Here is a 23,696-nt window from a genome sequence, read left to right as displayed (position 1 = left end):
AAAAAACATTCTGAGGAGCAGGACTGGGTGAGGTCAGAAATGGTGAAGGAGGCCAGAGTGAAGCAGAGACAAAATCAGAGCATCATGGGCACAGCCCAAGTGCTGTCAACTACAAGGCCCAGCAGTCCACACTCAGGCTCCTCAGACTTTAGGAGCCTGCTCTGGGCTAGAGAGCATGTTCTCATAACTGAAAAGTAGTGCAGTGATGCCTAGTGATTACTTCTAAATAAAGAATTCAGCCGGGCGGTGGTGGCGCACGCCTTTAATCCCAGCACTTGGGAGGCAGAGGCAGGCGGATCTCTGTGAGTTCGAGACCAGCCTGGTCTACAAGAGCTAGTTCCAGGACAGGCTCCAAAACCACAGAGAAACCCTGTCTTGAAAAATCAAAAAAAAAAAAAAAAAAAAAAAAAAAGAACTCATCCACAATCTAGCCACATACTAATGCTATAAATTAAAAAGAGCTGAAGTAAGCTGCCATTCATGTCAAAGCAAGAGAAAGAACATCATGTTTCAAGTCAAAGGCTTTAATGAGAAAGCCTTCAGGAAAGATAAATATAAAACTTGAGTTCTTTCACTTTTACAAATTCAGAAGGAATAAATATTTTTTTTCAGGTAAACTGATTCAGGAAAGTATATGCAGCCAGTACTTATATTCTCAAACCCAATTTGAAAATTCCCTAGTCACTGATTCAAAATTAACAAGAGACAATTAAAAATAGATGGAAAAAAAGGATTTAATGTCCAACGATAAAGCAGCATACCTACAAAGCAGAAATGACTTGACATTAACTTTCTTAAAAGCAAAAATAAAAGGAAAGCATTTCTATTATCATTACTGGGAAAAATGAAATTATATACAAGATTTTATTAAACATGTTAAGCAATTATGTTTTCTAGTATGAGATGATCTAAGATATAAAGCAAAACTGAATGATGAAGGATTAGAAAAAAATTTACACACAATGAACACAACCAAATGTGGATGCAGAAGCTACCACACCTGGCAAATGACCAAGGTCTGCAGATCAATTAGCCTGCTTTAGTTTCAACACTTAAGTCCTACCAATGAAAATAATGTGGTAGAGGTATTTGTGTTACTAACAAAATATTTACTTCTTACCATCTTCAGATGCTGTTCCTAAATAAGAGAAATAAAACAACATTTCAACAAATTCTGAAAATGCTACCTTAAAATCCCTTCCCCCAAGATTCATCTGAAAACGTGAAATCAGAGCATAACTTTTAGTCAGATAGGCTTTAGCCTTAAAAACATTCAGATGAGAAAAGAATAGCTAACACCAAAAAAAGTTAAAACTAAAAATAGCAGATTTCTTTAGTTAACACTTCTGTATTTCATTCTTAAATTTTAAAAGGGTGGAATAAATCTGAAAAATTAATTAATTAAGAACAATTTAACTCTTCAATTACTTTTCCTTGGAAATAAAGGTTTATATAGACTTTTCTAAAGCAGAAATATTTTGTGCTCATTTTCCAAAAGATAGCCCATAAAGCAACTACGAAAAATACAAACAACTGGTTAGTATAGAAATCAAATCCATGACCTAGGTTCCATTTGCCCATTTTTTTTTTCACCAAAGCACACGCAAATTCAAAGACCCAACAGTTGTCCTTAGCTAATTACTCAGCAGAATTACTTACAATGTGTGTGAGATCTGCTGACACGAGCAAGCACACCCATGAGAACACACTGCTATTACAGGGCAGGGACGCACATGGCACACTTCAAAATGGGGGAGTGAACAGCAGTGAAGCCTCAAAAAGGTGGTTGATTATGACCCAAACAAGAAAAATACTTTGATTAAAAAGTGATAAATTTTCTAAATACTCCAGCAATAGCAAAGTTAGAGGATATCTTAGAGTAAAGAAAGAGAGAGAGAAAGAGAGAGGGAGAAAGAAATCCCCTCCTGAAGGCTGTTATTTCATTCAAAACGTTTTAATTATGAAATACTTTAAAAAGAGATACTAAAAATAACATGTTCACAACATGAGCTTAAATAAAGCTCCCATTTCATTATAACAGGAAAAAATTGAGGTCAATTTGTAGAGTTTGTGTAATAATTAAGAGAAAACGTGTCTTGCTTCAGTATCTTTCTACAAATTCTTTAAGAAAGCCCAAATTTCCAGCTAATACTAGAGGCCTTGACAGAGTGAAGAGAAAACCATGACGATTCCTCTCTCGTGTCACAGAACACTGCACAGATCCGTTACTAAATTAACTACAGACAAACTGCCATAACTTCGATATTGGAATTTAAAAAGCAAAGCTTAAACTTCAGTTTAATTAAATGTCTCATGTTTTAAGGCAAAAGACTTATTAGAGCGCTTTCCATCCTTTGAAGCCAGTATAGTAAAAGAAAATAAGAAATTAAAAATGAGTCCTGTTTTTCAGGGTTCATGTGAAATATTTTAGGTACCCGACTTAAGCTGCAAAAAAAGTACAAGGAGATCTGAAATGGATATAAGTAACTAAAAATTCAACCAGTGAGTCATGTAGCCATTTTCACATTAAAATTCTAGATTAATAAGTAGTATATTTTCTGAAGATTATAAAAGAATAAACAAGAACCCAATAGAAATGTGGAAAAGAATTATAAAAGTAACTCTTACCATCCATCTTGTCAGAAGTATCCTCTTTGATGAAAGAGCAAGCAAAGAACAGAGGAAAACTTAGTGTATTAGAAAGAAGAGGCCATCATCCCCTCCCCTTCCTTTTTAAAGACAACAATTCACTGTACAGGTTCGGTATGCCAGCTGGCTGCTCACAAATCCCATCTTTTCTCTGAACTTTCAGCTCCTATAATCACACATGGGGACTCAACCTAAGAACTCTCTGTCTATTCCATGAGTTGATAGCGAAAAATCACACAGCCACATGGTCAGACAGTACTACTGAAGACCTGGCCTTTAATAGCTGGCACAACAAAGAGTTAACATAGTAGGATCGACAACAATACTACTGTTTTTGAGGCCAGGGTGTCACAATCCTTTTGCCCCAGCCTCCCTGCAGTCATGGATGTATGTCACCACGCTTGGGTGCTGTTGCTCTTCAGCAAGTCCTGTGTGTGAGTGATGCTGGCTTCCGCTAACTCAGCTCTGAATGCTCCCCTTTAAAAATAAGGTTAAGTGACAACAGAGGCACAGCAGTCTGCCTGAACCACTTTGAAACAGTATGATTTGTGGCGAGCATCTACTTTTTTCTGGGTGTCTGGAATTCTGATAATTGTGGCTTGCAGCCCCCCTCTCCCTACTCCACCCTGGACTAGTAAATGAGTGTCTCTGGCAGATGTACGTGTTGACATGTTGCTGCATTCATGCCAGAGGAAGGAGTCTACCTAAGCCCAGCCCTAGAGTAAGAACTAAAGTATATATTGGACACCCAGACGACCGGACCTGGCTTTCTCCCTGTTGGTTCTGCTGCTTAAACACTAATAAACCTGTCATGAGCCCCAAATGTATGGCAGTATGCCAAGTCTAAAAATGTCCATCCTCTTGTACCGCACTCAGCGACTATTGAAAATCTTAAGTATCTTCTTGGACCAAGAATTTCCAGGGAGAAAATTACAATCTTCCAATAACATTCTCCTTAATACCCACCTGCTGCTGCAGACACCAAGTCTGAAACTACCACTCCCTCCTTTTCCTTTTCCACTGGCTCTGAGAAACTGCCGCCTTCCACAGCAAGGCTGCCGCCCAGGCCTGCTCTCCACATCCCTCTCCTCACAGCTTTCACAGAAGCTCCACCAGGAAGCTCTCTCTTTATCTTTGCACCTCTTTCTCCCTAACTGACTAAGCACATCTGTGAACAGGCAAATGTAACTCCAAAATATCTTTTTAAAAGGAGAAGGAGAAAAGTGCCAGAACTGTGAGGAGCTTCAAAGTTCTTTCACCCATTTTCCTGTCCATCAGCATGGGAATAATTTATAGATTCCATTGCGAACTTCTTCCACAACCAACCGAATTTTAGCTTTCACCAAATGACCTTACCCAAACTATTTGTTTTCTTTTCCATTCAACTTATTCCATATACCCACTTATTGAGAATATGTATAAAAATATCCACGCATGTTAGGTAAGCATTTTATCATGAGCTTTACCTCCAATATAACACACAACACACACTGACCATCTTGTATGACACTAAGCTTCCTCTACAGAAGTTAAGAGGTAAATTTCAAAACACTCAGGTCACCTTTCTGCCAAAGAATTTAGTCCTTTAGAGAAAATAAAAGCAAATTAACCAGTGGCAAGCACACTAAAGACTGTATGAAATTTAAAGTTACTCTTTCTTTTTATACCCATTTTATACCAACTGTTTCCTAAACATCTCATCACACCAGCAACTTCAAGTCAAAAATCCATCAAAGTCAACAAATCTTTAGCCTCTTATTTCTAATCAACATATGAACAGACTGAAAATCTGAGCACAGAATTACCAGATCCTCAGTACCTACCAGAAGCCCTGTTAAGAACTAAATGCAAGAAGCGTTTGCTGAAAAAGAATGATATACTCATTCTAAATTCTGTATGCTCATCCATGACAAGACTCAATGTAGAAGAAAGTAGAGCCCACCAATCACAAGCGCATGAGGATGCATGGGCACAGAGGTAAGGTGTGTGTTGCTATCAGCTTTTAGGTAGGTGCTCAGATCTTCACTCAGATCCTCAAGCTTGTGTAGCAAGTGCTTTACCATGTTTTCATTTTCTTTTCTTTCACTGAAATAGTATCTCCCTTTGCAGCCCTGGGTGGCCTAGAACCCAGGGATGTATCTATCTGCCTCCCCAGCTCAGACTAAAGGCACGCAGGGAAATACCTAGCTTTCAGTTTGTTTTTATTTCTCCTCCTCCTTCCTTTTCTTTTTCTTCTTCTTCTCCCCCGCCCCACCCTTTTGTAACCAGTGTTTATTTCATTAGGTTGACTGAACCCTCTGAGCCAGCCCCTCAAAGTTTTGTTGAGGCAGAGGCCATTTTAATCTCTACATCTCAAGGGAATCTACTCCCCACTCTACATAACAAAACTAAAACAAAGCTGAGCCCAGAGTTTCCAGTACATTCCGTGGATCTTAGGAGTGCCACAGTCTTTCTAAACACCATCTCTATCCAGATGTCTGCAGTCAGGAACATCTGTAGCATGGAGACCATGCATATCATTAGAACACTACACCAGGGGCTGGAGAGATGGCTAGGAGGTAAGAGCACTGACTGTACTTCCAGAGGTCCTGAGTTCAATTCCCAGCAACCACATGGTGGCTCACAACCATCTGTAATGAGATCTGTAGGCATAACATGGTATGGGCAAGGCTGTGAGCTCTGTTCCCAGAGCTGCAAACCGAAACTCAAAGAAATAGTTCTTGTGTTGGTTAATCTAAGTTCTCAACTATATTGTATCTGGAATCAACTAAAATGTAAGCACTGGGGCATGCCTGAGGGATTTTATTCATTGGATCACTTCAGGTGAGAAGACACACCCCAAATCTGGAACATTGAGGTGGAAAACACCCTCAACCTTGGCCACACCTTTTGGTGGCAGTCCACATAAAAGGACATGACAGAGGAAGCTTTTGCTTTTTGCCTCTTTGCCTTCACTGTCTGTGGTAGCATGAATGTAATTGGCCCACATAACCTCCTAGGGAGTGGCACTGTTAGGAGGTGTGGCTTTGCTGGAGTGGGTATGAAGCTGTTGGAGAAAGTGTACCACTGTGGGAGCGGGCTTTGTGGTTTCACATGCTCAGGATACCACCCGGTATGTCAGTTGTAGGCAGTACCACATCTGCCTGCCCGCCACCACGCTCCCTGGCGTGATGATAATGGATTGAACCTCTGAAATTGTAAGCAAGGCACCCCAATAAAATGATTTCTTTATAAGAAAAAAAAAAAAAAAACATGGTATACATAACTAAATCTTAAAAAAAAAAAGAACATCACACCATAATTATATTGCTAAACAGCACAAGATTCTATTTAGTGAACAATGCACAGGTATAGTAAGGGAATGTCTTAATTCCAAAGAAAATGAGATAAAACAACAGACCAAATTCTGGGGTAGAAGGTTTTTTTTTTTTATTACTTGGTATTATTATTTAAATACTAGATTATTGGAAAACTTTTAAAGTTTATTGTTAATATTATTACCATTATTATTATGTGTATATCCATGTCCCTATCCATATGTGCTATGGAACACATATGGAGGTCAGAGGATAATTTACAGTAGTAAGTCTCATCTTCTGTCATGTCAGTCCTGATGATTAAACTCAGTCTATCAGTCTTGGCAGCAGCTGCCTTTACTTACTGAGCCAATTTGATGGCCCTGATCTAAACTCATAACATTTAAAAAGGCTTCACACACAAAATAGTCATTTAGAAAATAGTGTATCATATTCATTCACTTCAGCACTGTTTTTGATAAGGCCCTGTTCATCACATTTTCAATGACAGTGGGCATTTAATCTAACCTTTCCTTTATATTTATAAGTCTTTTAAATTGCATTTGTTTGACCATGGTTAAAATCCAACATTTGTTTTGGTGTTTACAGGCAGCAGTGGTTACATATTTTATTTTTATGATCTATGTAAGCACATCTGCATTCAATTTGGAAAACATTGCCATCGTAGCTTTTCTTGTGGAATGTGACAAAAATTGTTTCACAGCTACCTGATTTTATATTTTCACATGAGACTTAAAATCTAAGACTTTTCAACCATAGTTGCTTTTATATTTAGACATTTTTTTTCTGTGATGTGAGATTAGATGAATCCTTATCTGTTCAGTTTTCAAGAATTGTCTTACAGTTTTGTTCCAGATTCTGGTCATCTAGAATGTATTATAACAGTGTGTATAACAGGTTATAATTTATACTTATAAAAATTGGAAATACCTGTCTCAATACCATGCACTGACTAATCTATCCTTACTTCATCATTCCAAAACAGTGCCTGCCATCCTAGCACATACAAATTCATGTCCCAAATCTCTGTGCTCTTCACTGTATGCCAGACCATCACTACAACTGCAGAAGGAAAACAGAAGTATGCAACAGAGACACAACAGGGATAGCCAGCCTTAAAACTTTAAAGCTGATGGATCTGAAAACATACAAGAAGAAAAAGAAAAAAACAACAACTGCCCTGGGAGCACATTCTGCTCCTTCAGCCAATAGCCTTTAAGATACCAGCCCACTTGGGCGTGGTCTCTTATACTGTATAAGCAGCAGAAAATGCATACCCCCTCTCTCTTGCTTCAGGCTCCTCTATTCCTGTTTGTACAGAGGACTGTTGTAGGACAGTGATCTGTTAATTTTCCCCTTAAATAAATAATCCTTTTATTATCCATAATTCTGAACTGGTGTGGGATTGTTTTATGACTTAAGCCTTCAAACAACCAATCCCAACAAACATTTGGAACGCATATCTAAGTTTGATTAGACACAGAAGGTCTCCTCAGTTTTCCCTTATCCCCAAAGGTAAAGGAATAGATAACCAGTGGGTAGGTGTGCCATAAGTGCGGTTAGGAAAATCCTATAGGTAATCGTGGAATCAAGAACAATGTTTAATCAAGACAAGGAAGAAAATGGGGAAAAGTAGAAACAAGGTGGCTGCTAGGTACATGGGTCATCTCTAGCAGGCAAGAAGGAAATAAAAATGGGTATACCATATCATTTTGTCTTCACTGAGACCAGGAAAGAATGCATTTGGCTGTCTTACCAAGCGATGCATAGGAACCTGGATTCAGGGCACCTGCCCCTAACCGCCCACTTCGCACAGCCTGTCCAGCGGCATGATGCGCTTTGGCACCAGCTGCAGCATTCACATCGATGTCACTTCGAGAACGCTGCAGGCTTCCTGGAAGGGAGCTGGTTTTGCTGCCTCCCACTGACACTATAGAAAACAAGTAAGCTTGTGTTTATATTGTTGCAAACAAACAATAAAACAAGAACTGGAAACTATCATGAACTAATCGTCTATGGCAACACATGATCCACAAGGCAGCAGTGGCCAAATGGACAGCACGGTAATGTCACTTTCAAGTCAGAGTGCCTCAGTTTGTTATGATACTATAGTATAGTCAGTAATTTTGAATAGTTCTTTGTTTCGATTTTCTCCCGCAGGAAAATGGTGAATTTTGGCTATAAAACTGACAAGTCTGTTTTGGTATTTGAAGAGGTGATATCTAGGATTGATTTGGGAGAACAAAACCCTATAACACATGACAGCATTATTATTCTTGACTACTAGAAAATACAAAAATTACTGTAGAAATGGGAATACTGAAAAATTAATGGAGGTTTGTTACTCTCAGGAAGTCTGAGCCCAAGTCATTAAACTTCTGAAATTGAGTTTCAGTTTTTAAAAGAAGTTTTAGCATACTATGAGCCAGCATGCGTTAATGGTTGTGAAATCAACCAAGTGGGTCCTATTCAGCATTTTAACACATAAAACAGAAAGGAAAACTGTTCACAAAAGTCTAGGTAAGCACTGCTTCCCAAAGCTTAGGCTGATACACATGCACACAGAGTCACAGTGTGTGCATGCATGTGTGACCCTGGGTTATGAAAAAATATTTTTTCATTGCAGATCACATCAAAGCAGTTTAAAGGCTACTGCTTAGTGACAAAATAAGCTATAACTCTTACTCAAAGAAGCAATTACCTCTTCCAGCCACAGTTGATGGATTCGCTGTAGACCATTTAGAAGAAAAAGGACGACTGGAAGGTTAAAAAAAAATGCTTTAGTAGGAAGACTTAATTGAACACTTTAAGAATGAAACAGCAACTATCAAGAAAGTTGAGAAATCTTCCTTTAAAAACAGTTGTTTTCAAGAACTAGCAATAAACCAAAGTAATTGGCAATGAAAAAACAGAGATCAAGTTACTTTCTTCACTCTGGTTTTTAGCATACAGACAACTCAATGTCAACACTACCAGTCACTTGCATCCTAAAGTATTTTACTTCGAAGAAAGAGACAGTGTGCTTATTACTTGCATACAGGCAGCAGAGCACACTAGATTCTGTCTCATGTGACTCCTCCAATGTCGTGTCCTGGAAATGCACTATTCACCTGTATCAGTGATTTTACGGTATAAAGGAATGCACAGAAGTCGAATATTCCCAAACATGAACATATAGAAACAAAATGTGGATCATTAAATTCTTAAAATAAAACTCAAAAAAATAGATAAACTAGTATAGGGTCTAACACTAACAGTAGACCAAAAATTCAGTAAAACCAAGTCATCTTTTCAAGGTCTTAGTAGATGCAAGCTCTTCAACTGAAGTAGTTGGAGCGAGGAACACACATAACTATCAAGTGTGTGACCTTACTTGAGACTTTCTTGTGAGCTAGATGAGGACCTGTCTGACTGTGGAAGAGACGCTACACTGCCAGAACTCTTTAAGTAAGTTTGAAGACTTTTCTGATATGACGGCTCAAGGGAATTATACAACGTTTCAGCTTCACCAGGAAAGTGGTTCCTGAGACCCATATATGTTCTGTAAAGAAAAGAAAAGTACATTAGTAACAGCTTGTCATGACCAGAGGAACACAAACTCACACCTATTTAATGGATTCACTGTGTCAGTTGAAAATTGGGTAAACTGAGTGAATTCCCGTAGAAAAAAATTGCAGGTTTTTGAAAAAGTAGGTTTCAGTTCACAGCCTGGTGGTGTCACCAACAGTTCATGTAGCCCTGAGTGAACCCCCAATCTAAGACTTCAGATGCATCTATGGAGACAGTATCACTTTTTCAACAATATCTTCAGAATTAAAAAGTTAAAAATAAGCCAGCTGTGGTGGTGCAGAAGGCAGAGGCTGGTGGTTCTGTGTAAGTTCAAGGCCAGGCTGGTGTACAGAGTGAGTCAGGTCAGCCCAGAGCTACAAAGTGAGAACCTGTCTCAAAAAGGGTAGGAGTGAGGGTGCACCAAGAGCCCTACTTAGTGTTAGGAGCACAATACCTACTCAATAGATGCAGTTTTCTTATTGACAATGAAAGTGAATACTCTCTAATGGAAAGAGAATAATGATGATGTTCTATGTCCAACAAAGAGTTAAAGGATAAAATGCATTTCAATTCTGCTGAAGTGTTAGTCAAACAATAACGGAGATATTGGTGATACAATCATCTCTCAATGTAATTCATTAAGAACAACAACAAAAATACCTCAAAATATGTTTAATTAAATTTTCACAAAAATATAGAACAGACTTACTTTCTTGCCTCCACTCTGGCCTCAGCATCAGCATCATGAATTCCCTTCTTAATAGTTTCAACCAAGACAGCTGCATGCCTACACAACAAATGCATCTTTATGTTAATACTGTATTTCACCACGAATATGGTACACATCCACCCCAAAGGAGGGGGAAAAGTGGAAGAGTATTTAGTGAAATAATTAAGACTGTAGCATTTTCTATCTCCTTTTCCTTTCTCTTTGTAAAGGAAGAGTGTTGCTATACAACCCAGGAAGGTCTTGAACCCCAAACAATCTTCCCATATCAGACTCCAGAGTGCCGAGACTGCCAGTGTGTAATACAATATCTACCACCCTTTACTCTTTGAGATGAAATCTTTCTATGCAGCCTGAGCCAAACTGACTTAGTTCTCTCTCCCCACCCTTCAACTAGGTGGGATGACAGGTATGGCATGCTCAAAGATTACAGGAGTTTCTAACAATTTGCCCTAAACATATCACCCATATATTTCTACCTTCTGATAACTCAGCGATAAATCTCACAGTAAATATTTCTATAGAATTCTGACAACAGGTAAATAAATATTCAGTATTTAAATTTAAAACTTATTATAAATTTGAGGGTGAAAATATTCGTATGGTTAGCTCTTCACTATCCTACAACTGGAAAAAATTATTTGTTACAAGTATGATCTAGCTCAGTGGTTCTCAACTTTCCTAATGCTATACGATCCTTTAATATAATTCCTCATGTTGTGGTGACTCCCAATCAAATAGTTATTTTCATTGCTACTTCATAACTGTAATTTTGCTAATGTTATGAATTGCAATGTAAATATCTGATATGCAGGACATCTGATATGTGACTCCTATGAAAGGGACATTCAACCCACAAAAGGGTTGCAACCCACAGATTGAGAACCATTGATCTAACCAATACATAAATACCTGCCACAAAACAAAAACTTGAATAAAAACCTTTGAATTACTTCATGCTTATGGTTTAAAAAAATCCTATTAAAAAACAAAGAAATAAAAATAAAAAAAGAGCTGTAGAGATGGCTTATCAGTTTAGAGCACATATACTGTTTCTGCAGATGACTGGAGTTTGATCCCCAGAAACCACATCAGGCAGCTCATAGCTTACTGTAATTCTAGCCTCAGGGGATATGATACCTTTGGCTTCCTAGGGTACCCATACTCCATGGACATACTCACATATACACTTTAAAAAAAAAATTCTTAAAAAAAAACTGTGAAGAATTCCATTAAAATAGAAATCAGCAATATACTAAAAAAAATCAGCGATATACTCATAAAAATGCAGGCTATCTCTGATGCCTGGAAAATAAAAGTAGCATGAAATAGTACCTACACAGCCCTGTACAATGCTAACTAGCTGTTCACACTCTCCCTCATGTCAGAGTTACAATAGCTGCTGTCCAGTGACACCTGTCAGCTACTGTGGAGAAACAGTCCAACAAATTCTTGGTTTTTTGTTTGTTTTTGTTTTTTAGATATCTTCCTTCCAAAGGAGGCCCCTTTCTTACTTCTGACAAACCATTCACTACATGAGAGACTGCAATTCAAGGAATCTACCTCTTATAATGCTTTTCAAAACATTTTCCTAATTTCACATGAAGGATGTTACATACCCTACTCTACCTAAGGGGCCATCACACAACCCACCAAAGCCACACTATTCAAAACTCTGAGCACAGGAGGACAGAGCACCTCAGCTCTAAGGAAGAAAGACAAGGACAAATATCTCTAGACAAAAATCAGAAACAATGCAGAACATACTTCTGTATGACTGCTGCCATGAGAAGGGGAATAAAATGTGTGTGTAGGGTGCCTACCTTTCCAGTGAATGAGTCTGCCACTCCTGCAGCAACAGATCTAAAAATTCAAATGAACGCCTGAAAAATAAATGCTAAATTACAATTAAACATACTGAGAAACACATTCATACTTTCTTTCAAAATACTTCATTTTGCCCCTGAATTAAACACACAAGACAGGGCTCAGTGATGAAGAGCTTCCAGAGGAGCAGGGTTCAACTCTTAGCACCCACATGGCAGCTCACAACTGTCCATAACTTCAGTTCCAAGAAATCTGATACCTTCACACCAATGCACATAAAACAAAGATTACCTTAATTAGAAAAAAAAAACCCTAATCTAAATGACTTAATATTACTATGCTTGATAGCTTAAAGGGACTTTAAGTCCTATAATTTAATTTCAAAATATTCATTAAAAAACAAAACAAAACAAAAAAAACAAAAAAAATTCATTAAAAGTAAACTGTTTATGATGGAGCCCAAAGGAATGGCTCTGCAGGAACACATGACTCTACAAAGTAGTCCTTTGACTTTCACATGTGCTATGCAGTGCCAACATACATCACAGACAGAATGAAATATACAGTGATAGTCAATAAATACATGACTGTCTAGAACTTTTGTTTATACTTAATTATGTGCACATAGGATTTTAAAGCAAATTTATGTGTGTTTTCCCCTAAGCCCTCTAATTCTCAGTGTCAGCCATTCTGTTCATTTGTAGGTTTTGAAAAAAAAAAAAAAGGGCTGTTAGCCAGATTTAACTATGGGCTGCTTTTTTCTGACTGCTGAGATTTCAGAGTTGACCACAGAACTGGTCTAAAAATTTTAAATCACATAAAGGACATAATGCCATACCCAGTCTTTGTCCAATGACAAAGGGCAAATTGGATTGCTCTCCAACATTCAATGAACAAATACTGGGCCTAAAGATACAAATATGGTCCTTATATTTGTTGTGGTCTTGATTCTTAAGTGTTAGGGAATGCTCTACCACCGAAATACATTATTAGCCTTCAGGTCTTAATTGCTGATGCCCGTAAGTTTTGGTGAAATCAGGATAGGTAAGATGGTGCACACCTGAAATCTCAGCACTCAAGAACTGAAGGCAGAACAACTATGAGTTCAAGGCCAGACTGAAAATACTGTAAAACCTTTTCTCAAAATGAATGAATGTTCTTTTTTCCAGAAATCATAAAGAAAAAGAGAGGGACTAACAGACTTAATTTATCTATTTACTGTCTTATTATAGAACCCTTAAATGTTTCATCTGCAGTCTCTAGAGTGAACTCATTAGCCCCATAATTTACATATGCACTGAGATATACAATAGTGCAGTTGTAGAATTCTAGATATTCCTAACTCTATACTCTGAAGGACAAGGCAACTGAAGAACTACATAAACCACACCTGAAGTGATAAGTCTGCTAAACATAAGCGCTCACAACAGTTGCTCTATCCCCCTTCCCTTAAATAGGATGTGGTTAAGAAGCTTGTATCATAAGCTAAAGAGATGGCTAGGTAAGGAAGGGTGCTCGCTGCCAGGCTGGGGAACTGATTTGGAGGCCCAGGATTCACATGGTTAAAAAAAGATCTACTGACGCCGGGCGGTGGTGGCGCACGCCTTTAATCCCAGCACTCGGGAGGCAGAGGCAGGCGGATCTCTGTGAGTTCGAGACCAGCCTGGTCTACAAGAGCTAGTTCCAGGACAGGCTCCAAAACCACAGAGAAACCCTGTCTCGAAAAACCAAAAAAAAAAAAAAAGGTCTACTGATCGCCAGAAGAGTTCGAGGACAAGTGTGCATTCCTGTGTGTATACCCATGCACATGCGCGTGCACAGACAGACAGACCGACAGACAGACACACACACACAGTAGAGGTAAAAAAAAATCTGAAAAATCATATCATTGTTATAATGAAAAGATAATTTTAAGAAGTCATAACTGTTACACTAAATTAAGAATTCAATGTAAACTGGGGAGTGGTGGCACATGCCTTTAATCCCAGTACTCTGGAGGCAGAGGCAGGCGGATCTCTGGGAGTTTGAGGCCAGGATGGTCTACAGAGAGAGTTCTAGGACAGGCTCTAAAGCTACAGAGAGAAATCCTGTCTCGAAAACAAACAAACAAAAACAATTAAATGTATTACTTAATAGTAAAATTTATACTAAAAACCTTTCCCGCTCAAACTTACCTCCTCACAGGCACTGATTTTGATGTACAGTTGCTTGTTATTAACGGTATAAGTCTGGGTACATGGGTATGCTGAAAAAGATATTTTAGAAAAGCATGAAAGCACTGTGTACGTCATGTAGTGCCTCTGTGTGTCTTATATGCAAGGACTTAGCTATGGAATAGCCAGAACGAGTTGCAAATCAGATCTACAGAAACCCAAATTCCCCAAATCAGAGTAATAACGATGATGGTATAGTTTTCAAGAAAGAGTTGTGAAGTCACCAATATGTAATGAAGACAAATTGTTTTCATGCCCAGAAAAATCTGTGAGGTCAACACAAAGGGCTGTGTGTGTGTAGAAATAATAATCACATGTCAGTGAGATCACAGTACACTCATACTCAACTATAGTGAAGTGCTGACTTTAAACGAGCTTTCATTCTGGCTGAACTGCACAGCTCTTAGGAGTCTAGTGAGCAATAGTTATTGCCCTCCAATTTCTAATTGTTAGGGCTTTCCTTTAGTGAAGTAAACACTAAAATGCTCATAATAGATAGAGAATCTATGCAAGGATATGTGTCACCTATGGACTGGCACTTTTCTCATTCCTGATTTAGCTATTAAGTACTCCATTTCTGATATTTTATGAAATTATAATATCATTAACTTTTTTAAAATCTCATCGTATACTGTTTGCTGCTTTAATGACTACCTACAACATCTGTGATTACATACCCAAGTACACAAATATACCTGTATATATGGACTGTGTTCCATACTCAAATGAGTATATTTTTCAGTGTTTTGCATTTACATGTTTTATATTAACTACGCACTGCTTTTATTATCAGAAAAATAATTCAAAAGTAATTATCTTTCTTTGAGAGGTAAATTAATAATAATATGAATAAATTAAGTATATGGGTGTGGTGGGAATCTATGAGAAACCTACCCGAATAATAAATCTGATTGCTGCACATCCGGAAGTTGCCATGACTTTTGCACTATTGGGGACAAGATTAAAAAGTGTAGGTACAATGGCTTCAGCGCCATGATCGAACTTGTTTCCCAAAACCGTTGAAAGGTGGCTACAAAGGAAAATAAAAATTATTTCAATATTAAAGACAGAAAATTTTTATTTATTTGTTTGAGGAAGAGTTCATCCCTAAGGCTAGCATAAAATTTGATTTGTAGCCAAAGATGACTTTGAACTCCTGATCCTCTTGCACCACCTGCACTTGTATATCACTCAGGAGGTACCGTTCTTTAAAGCCAGCGAGAGCTTAATTCATACTCCTGCCAACTGAGCTGCACCCCATCCTCCAGGTATCATACCTTTTCTTCTTCCCACCTGGCGATCCAAAGACAAAATATGGTGTTTTATTTATTTCTGTGGCATCTACAGATGCTATATCATCACAGCATCAACCTATGAAAGCTAAGTAAACGTTCAATAAAATTATTACTATGATTGTGGGTTTTCTTCAGATATTTCTACTTTGATGCCTCAACAGCCCAAAGTCCAAAATATTTTACTCTTAAGTTCCAAATCTTACACAAATAAATGTTTCAAAAAACATTCCCTATTTTGATTATGATTAGTGGTACAGTTACTTTTTGTGGGGGAGGGAGTCACAAATATTCTGACCTCTTTGGGGCAGAATTTAAGAATCCATTACTAAAATTCTAGTATCTCCTAAATTCAGTAATCTTAAGGACATCTGTAATTTCTTTCCACATTTGTAATTCTTTCTCTCTTTCTCTTCTCTTTCTCACTCTGTGTGTGTGTGTGTGTGTGCCTCTTTCTCATTCTGTGTATGTGTGTGTGTGTGTACACATGTGCACATGTGAGTGTAGAGGACAGAGAACAGGTTCAGGAGTCATCCTCAAGAATACCATCTATTCTCTCTCACTGGACTGGGATCACAGCTAAAGTAGACTGCCTGCCTACCAAATCTTGGGATCTTCCTGTCTCCACTTAGCCAGTGCTGAGATTAGAAGTACACACGGCACTCCTAATGCTGCACAGCAAGGTTACCCACTGAGTTCTCTGCCTAGCCCTAACTAGCTTCAGTTAAAACACTCAGAAAGGAAGTAGTCATTACTGACAGCTTTGACAATGCTTGTGATATTAGTAATTTCAACATACACAGAATCTTTATTTGTTTAATGTTTTATTTTAGGGAGATAAGGTCTTATGTAGCCCATGCAGGCCTTGAATTCATTCAAAGCCCAGAATGATCTTTAACTCTGGACCCCCATCTCCACCTCTGAAGTACTAGGATTACATGTCTGTAATATGCTCAACAGTTTACCATCTTATTGCAAATACATGGCTGGGATATAATTTGTGCCTAAAATTAAGGTTTTTGATTCAAAAAGGTACTCAAGACTAAAGAGTCTATTTACTAAAGAGTTCAGTTACATAGGCTGTTTTCCAATCTCTTGATTCCTAGGCAAAAAGAGTACTCAAGTCTAGAGTCTTCCTTTAAAGAGTATACGTTCTTTTCCAGCTGGCAGGTAATATGCCTGGGAGCGGCGAGACCTACAGCAGCTGGTTTAGTCCAATCTGCACAAGGGCTTTTCTGGGGTCTCTGCAGAATGTGCTGGGCACTAACTAGGATTCTGGAAAGTCAGATGTAAAAGTTGTCCTGAATGAGCCCTGGGAACTGGGGTTTGCCTCCATGTTGGGAAGCAGTGGTTTCCCCTACTCCTCAGTGAGTTGTAGCTTTCACGCACAGACTGGTATTTAGCTAGACCTAGGATCACATCGATTTCTATAGCTCTTGAGCGGTTTGTCTCTTTTTTCCACTGTTCTGTATACTAATCTTGGCTAGCCCAGCTTTCTGAAACTTGAAACTGTTTTCCTAATTTAGTGAGATTGCCTTGTTCTATGTGAGTCCCTACCATAGCCGCCATCTTTAAGGCAGCACCAGGTCAGCACAGTGACTGCTTTGCTCATTTCCATCTTTCAAGTTACTCAGTTTTGCTTTCACTGTACATTCCCCACAAAAAGTTATTTACTTACTCTGCAGTTTTCCTAGTCTGATTTTAAGCATATTTTGGTTCTTTTTTGAAAATGAAGTTTATTTATTGATTATTTTGTGTGTGTATGAGTGCCATGGCATACAAGTCAAGATGAGAGGACATCACTCAAGAATCAGTTCTCTCCTTCCATCTGAGTCCAGGGGATTGAATTCAGTTTGCCAGTACATGCTCTTACCCACTGGACCATCTTACTGGCCATTAATTAAGTGTGTTTTCCAAGATTACATTCATCAATTTCTGTTTTGTTTGTTTTCTCAAAGATATATCATCATTTTGGTATATTGGCATCACTTGGCAACCTTGGTAACATCCTTTGGATACAAGTCATCTATAGAGCGCCCTACTACAAGCTAATGAGGCCACCTGATCCTCCCCCTTTCTTGCTCTCCTCATAATTTTTATATCCCCTTTTTTCCCTTAGAACAATAACACAACAGTAACTAGAAGATGTACTGGAGGGAGCTTTGTATTCCCTGTCTTCAAATAATACTTAAATGACCACACATGGAACAACACTCCTCAGGCAAGCGCAATGGTAAATGCGGTTTCAGGGGAAGAATATGTACACATAGATTGTGACAAACTAAGGTGTTATGATTCGAATTGCTAAGATATCAGAAATGGGGTACTTCATTACTACATAGCCAAATTAGGAATGGGAAAAGTAAGTATAGCTGGTTCTAGACCCATTCATTTTTTTTCCTATACACATGGAGTTGTGTCAGGAGCCATTTCCCCCCAAAATTATTGCAGGGACCATTGCCCTGGGGAATTTGCAGAAAGCCCCACACCCCAACGGTATTTAGAACTGTTTTATTGGCAGAGCCTACCCCCACACCCAATTATCTGTTAACAGAGAGCTATCTGTTAGTGGAACCTGCCTCACATTCCAACTATCTAGAGAACTAGGTATGTCAACTTGTGACTTCCTGACCGATCGTAACCTCCTGGCCAACGACCTCGTGACCAGCTTGGACCATCGCGGCAAGATCCCTTCCTGCCTCTGCCCCCATCCCAACCCAAATTCCTCATCCAGGGGCTATATAAGCCACAACCGTGACACTAATAAACGGAGGCTTTGGCAAGAACCCTGTTTGGCCTCCTTCCTGTCTCCCGCCCATGTCTTTCAGGTAGCGCCTCTCCGGGACCCTGGAACAACTGACCTGCCAGGCGGGTTACAACCCCTAGACTAACTGACCCGCCAAGGTGGTCTACAGAGTTGGCAAAAAAACAAAACCAAAAACATCCCCAGGAGGCTGGTGTTCTAAGGTTGGGGTAAAGACTACAGAAGGGATTGGACCCATAGCCTGACACATACTAGCTTAGCATTCCATCACTGTGTCATAATTTTAGCAGCAGAAAGACTTTAAAAAGTAACAGAAAGGAAGAGAGACATAATAATTCATAATAACTGAATCCACGCGTACAATAAAAATGATTCTGGGGTCCCATATCAGCCTCTTTGGGGTAATCCTGCTACTGCTTTATTTACTGAACAATAATTCAATGATACTATATTCTACTGGAGTCATTCATTAAAAAAAAAAAGTTAGCATTTCAGGGAATGTGGTGCATACCCTTCATCCCAGCACTTGGAAAAGCAGAGGAAGGCAGAAGTCTGTGAGTTGAAGCTAGCCTGGTTTACATGGTGAGTTCATAGTCTGTTTTAGAACATTATTTTAAGAAGTGTTACATTTGCTTATGCTATGGAATGTTTGTTTAATGATGCAAACCTGTGCTACATTCTTTTATGTTACATTTGTTTAACTCTGTAAAGCTGTGCTGCTTTGCTGTTTTGCCTGTCTAAAACACCTGATTATTGATCTAATAAAGAACTGAACTGCCAATAGCAAGGCAGTAGAAAAGATAGGCATGGCTAGCAGGCAGAAAATAACTAGAAGGAGTATCTGAAAAGAGGATCAAACAAAGAGTGAGAAACGAAGGGGCCAGACCTAAAATAAGAAGTAAAGAAAGGTATACAGAAGGCAAGGTAAATGTCCAGATTATTAGACGGAATAATCTAAGTTAGAAAATCTGACAAGAATCAAGCCATTTATAATAATAAGTCTCTGTGTGATGTATTTGGGAGCTGGGAGGCAGCCCCAAAGAGTAAAGAGTAAAACAAACAAACAAACAAACAAAAAAACACCAGTCAGGGAGCCAGAGCTATATAGTAAGACCCTGTGCAAAAAACAAACAAAAGTCCTCAGCAGGAGGGGATACACTTACGCAACAGTGATGCAAGCTTCTCTGACCACCTGGGATCTGAGATCCTTAGCAGACAGCTTAAGCGCTCCATCCAACAAACGTAAATGCTGGAAAAAGCAATCATATTGTGCAGCCCCAGCAACAAGCAGTGATCTGATTTTCTTAAGCTAAAAGAAAGAAAAATTTCATTATTGATAGAAAAGGTGACAGTCTACATCATCTAAACATTACATTTTTCTTTAAAGTGAACTATATGGGCTTCATTACATTTACATAACTAAACTCAGACATTTTACTGGCACTGCATGCATCTTGTAAATAAACATATAAAATAAAAATCTTTCTAAAAAAGCATTACAAGTTTAGTTATACATATATACAAAAACAATACATTTAAAATTTTTAATTATTCATTTTTAATGTACAGTAAAATTTAATTACCATGAAATTTCTCATTTTAAAAGATTTAATTTGTGACATTTAAGTACATCCATAATGTGAGAAAACCACAATTATTACTTATTAATAGCCTTAAATTCCTCCCCTGCTGTGTTATGTGGGTGTGTGTGCTTAAGCTTATACAAACGCCTCACATACATGCTAACTAAAGAAGATGCAATAAATACATAATAAAAAACAAAGTGAGAAAAAGAAAAACTAATTTAAATTGAGTAAAGTAAATAAACAAAACTGTGTTGCTGCACTACTGATACGCTAAGTCAAACTTGCAAGAAAGATACTATTTTTCCATCAGAGGCAAAAACTTTACAAACTTGATAGTATACAGTACCAGAGAGAAAGGCTCATAAAAAAAAATGTGAGTCAAATATGAAAGTCTACAGTCTTTACTGATTGACTGAAATAAAGTTGAATGTACTCTTTTACTAAGAATCTACATGTAACTATTCTAGGCTATAGAAACAGAATTGTTACAAGTATATGCAAAGACTCTGGACTCAGTTCAGTAGTGGAGTACTTATTAACACCATACCAAAGCAAAAAGGGAGCACAGGACATTTATTACAACATTAAAGCTGAGCCTGCTGGTGACCCCTTTAGTCCCAGCACCCAAGGCAGAGGCAGGCCAATTTCCTTCAGTTTGAGGCCAGCCTGTTCTACAGAGAGAGCTGCTGTACAGCTAAGGATGTCAGCCAGGGAGACCCTATCTACAAAAACAAAAGGATAAACGCTGGTCAGTGGTAGTGTACATCCTTAATCCCCAGCACTCAGAGGCAGAGGCAAGTGATCTCTGAGTTTGAGGTCAACCTGGTTTATATAGCAAGTTCCAGATCAGTCAGGGCTACACACAGAGAAACTCTGTTTCAAAAACCAAAGACAACAAAACAAAGACAAAACATATAAACAAATAAAAAACAAAACAAAAATCTGTAAAATCATCAAATGAAAACAATAAGTTACACACACACACGAAAGAATGTACGTACACATTTATCTGCATTCAAAAGATATCTGAGCAACTGTGACATGCTTAACACTATACCAGGTATACTGAATTGCTTAACATTTATACTAGGTATATTGAATAGGCATGGTTTGTTAAATAAAACAGAGCAAGGGATTAAGTATGGTTTAGTTTCTATGAAAAGAGGGTTTTTGTGTTTTTACACATGTTTGAAGGAACAGAGAAAATGTCAAACTCTAAAAACAATTCAAACTATTTCAAAGGAAAACAAAAATTTCAGGTTCAATTTTATGCCTTTAATTTTAATCTTTGATGTTTCTCCATAGATCACCCATGACAAAGCTGTTACCTTTTTAATTATAATTTATGCTTGATTTAGAAGTGAAAGAAAATATTTCAACAAATCTAGAGCATTATGTTTTGTGTTAAGAACACATTAAACATTCAAAGATACAGACTTCTGGGGCTGGAGAGATGGCTCAGTGGTTAAGAGCACTGACTACTTCTTTCAGAGGACCCAGGTTCAATTCCCAGCACCCACGTGGCAGCTCACAACTGTCTGTAATTCCAGTTCCAGGGGATCTGACACTTTCATACCAATGCACATAAAATAAAGTTAAATAAATAATATATGTTAAAAAAAAGATACAGACTTCTTTTTTTAAATTATATATTTTAACTTTATGTGTATTGGTGTTTTGCCTACATGTATGCCTGTGTGAAGGTGTCAGATCTTAGAGACAGTTGTGAGCTGCCATGTGGGTGCTGGGAATTGAACCCATGTCCTCTGGAAGAGCAGTCAGTGCTCTCAACCTCGGAGCCATCTCTCCAGCTGCCCGATACAGACTTGTTAACACAGAGGTGGAGAACAATGTGTAACACATCATGTCATAAAGCACTCTATCAGGAAGCTCCACAATGGGGCAGACTAGAGCACAGGGTATCTTTCCTGGCTGCTTGAGGATGCTGAGGTGCTCACTGTAATCTCATCAAATCTGACATTACAAAACATGAAATACAACATTGAAGGGCGGTCAACACAAATATTATGTTAATATTCATCAAATACTCCCTCCAAGGAACCTACTGTAAATAAACTATTTCTAAGCCAAGGATGGTCAAAATTTTTGTAACTCATTTATTCACATTCATTATATTCACTAGAAAGTAAAGAGTCAGATGAATGGACACACTTCTGTGAAATTATGTCGATGCTAAAACATGCTGAACCTACAGGAGAAGCAACTTTCTTCTCTAGCAAGTCTTCATGACTTTAGGGTGCACTGGTAATGGTGCTAATAAGCAGCTAGGTGACCCCGAGGAGGTATAGCTCTCAAACTCACATTTCCTTGTTAGTCAGCAAACAACCCAAGGGCACAGGCTACCAGGCTTGTGAGACAGGCACTGACATGATCAGCAAAACTGGAAGAAAAACTCTATCTAAACCAGACAAAGCCTATTACTTCCATTTTGTTTCCCACAGAAAAATGTTGCCCATCGAATTCTAATTTACTATTTCTATCGTATGCTGAATACATGTTCTCTTTGGGTTTTGAACAGAAATGCTGCTGAGAGGGGTAAGAATATAAAGAATGAAAACTTACTGCATTGGCACGTTGGTCCCAGTCATGTTTGTCATCTGACAAAATTTCCCTGATCTTATTTAACGTTTCTTCAAGTTCTCGACTAGAATAGATCTTAAAAAAAAAGATTGAAAATTTAAACAACAAATTTTCAGATTTAAAATTATAATAAAATTTCTTATATAACATAAACATAAGCACTGGTGTTTGAAATAGTTTATATTTTATATAAACTTTTGTAAAGACATGCTTTATTGTTTGACATAGCCAGAACCTGGAAAAAAACCTAAATGCCTCGCGACCGAAGAATGGATAAGGAAAATGTGGTGCATTTACACAATGGAGTACTATACAGTAGAAAAAATAACGACATCATGAAATTTGCAGGTAATTGGATGGAGCTAGAAAACATCATTTTGAACGAGGTAACCCAGACCCAGAAAGACAATTATCACATGTACTCACTCATACGGGGTTTTTAAACACAAAGCAAAGAATACCAGCCCACAAATCACAATCCTAGAGAATCTAAACAACAATGAGGACCCTAAGAGAGACATATACAAATCTAACTACATGAGAAGTAGAAAAAGACAAGATCTTTCAAGTAAACTGGGAGCATGGGGACCTTGGGAGAGGGTTGAAGGAGAGGGGAGAGGCAGGGAAGGGAGCAGAGAAAAATGTAGAGCTCAATAAAAATCAGTTAAAAAAAAAAGAAAAAGACAAGACATGCTTTAATTTAGTGTTGAATAACAACTATTTGAAATGGCTCATGCCAGAACAGACTAAGCACACATGTGTGTCACTTACCATGTGTCACTACAAACGGGAAAGCAAACCTCAATCAAAACAGGTTCATCTGGCAACAGTTTCAATACACTACATTTGTTATATATTAAAAGCACTGTATTTGTAAATACATAACAAATATATTTATGTTGTATATATTTACAATATATAATAAATGTTATAATTATTATGAATACCATGTCTAATTTTAGTACAAGGTACTATCCTGGAAGACAATGCAAAGACATTTTCTAAACCATGAAAGAAGGGAAAGGTCAACTTAGAAATTCACTTCAGGAACTCCGTAATTTTTCAAAGCCATCTCTTATTGGGATCCCCATATTTCTTCTAGGTATACAAAGAACACTGGGTTAGGAATCTGTTGTAAAATTACTCCTTGGTTTCTAACCTCTCTAGCAAA

The 23,696-nt window shown here is 38.0% G+C and overlaps 1 protein-coding gene across 24 annotated transcripts in view; it reads right to left on the bottom strand.

Moving 5' to 3' along the window:
• Clasp2 (cytoplasmic linker associated protein 2) overlaps nucleotides 1-23,696 on the bottom strand; it is a 212,216-nt gene that overhangs the window by 67,290 nt on the left and 121,230 nt on the right. For 17 of the 24 annotated variants that reach the window (XM_057766225.1, XM_057766227.1, XM_057766233.1 and 14 more), the window contains 11 exons: nucleotides 22,508-22,600; nucleotides 19,502-19,647; nucleotides 15,177-15,312; nucleotides 14,244-14,314; nucleotides 12,066-12,125; nucleotides 10,225-10,302; nucleotides 9,340-9,507; nucleotides 8,668-8,723; nucleotides 7,723-7,896; nucleotides 2,629-2,652; nucleotides 1,121-1,138 (listed from right to left, as the gene is read on the bottom strand). In XM_057766225.1, the coding sequence (XP_057622208.1) occupies nucleotides 1,121-1,138; nucleotides 2,629-2,652; nucleotides 7,723-7,896; nucleotides 8,668-8,723; nucleotides 9,340-9,507; nucleotides 10,225-10,302; nucleotides 12,066-12,125; nucleotides 14,244-14,314; nucleotides 15,177-15,312; nucleotides 19,502-19,647; nucleotides 22,508-22,600 (1,024 nt within the window). The remainder of the gene's footprint in view (nucleotides 1-1,120; nucleotides 1,139-2,628; nucleotides 2,653-7,722; nucleotides 7,897-8,667; nucleotides 8,724-9,339; nucleotides 9,508-10,224; nucleotides 10,303-12,065; nucleotides 12,126-14,243; nucleotides 14,315-15,176; nucleotides 15,313-19,501; nucleotides 19,648-22,507; nucleotides 22,601-23,696) is intronic. The other 7 variants (XM_057766228.1, XM_057766249.1, XM_057766248.1 and 4 more) reach the window with 2 other exon arrangements.

The sequence above is a fragment of the Chionomys nivalis genome, chromosome 4, assembly GCF_950005125.1.
Source record: "Chionomys nivalis chromosome 4, mChiNiv1.1, whole genome shotgun sequence".
NCBI classification, from domain to species: domain Eukaryota; kingdom Metazoa; phylum Chordata; class Mammalia; order Rodentia; family Cricetidae; genus Chionomys; species Chionomys nivalis.
The sequence above is the reverse complement of the archived record's forward strand: the minus strand, read 5'-3'. Positions and strand labels throughout refer to the sequence as shown.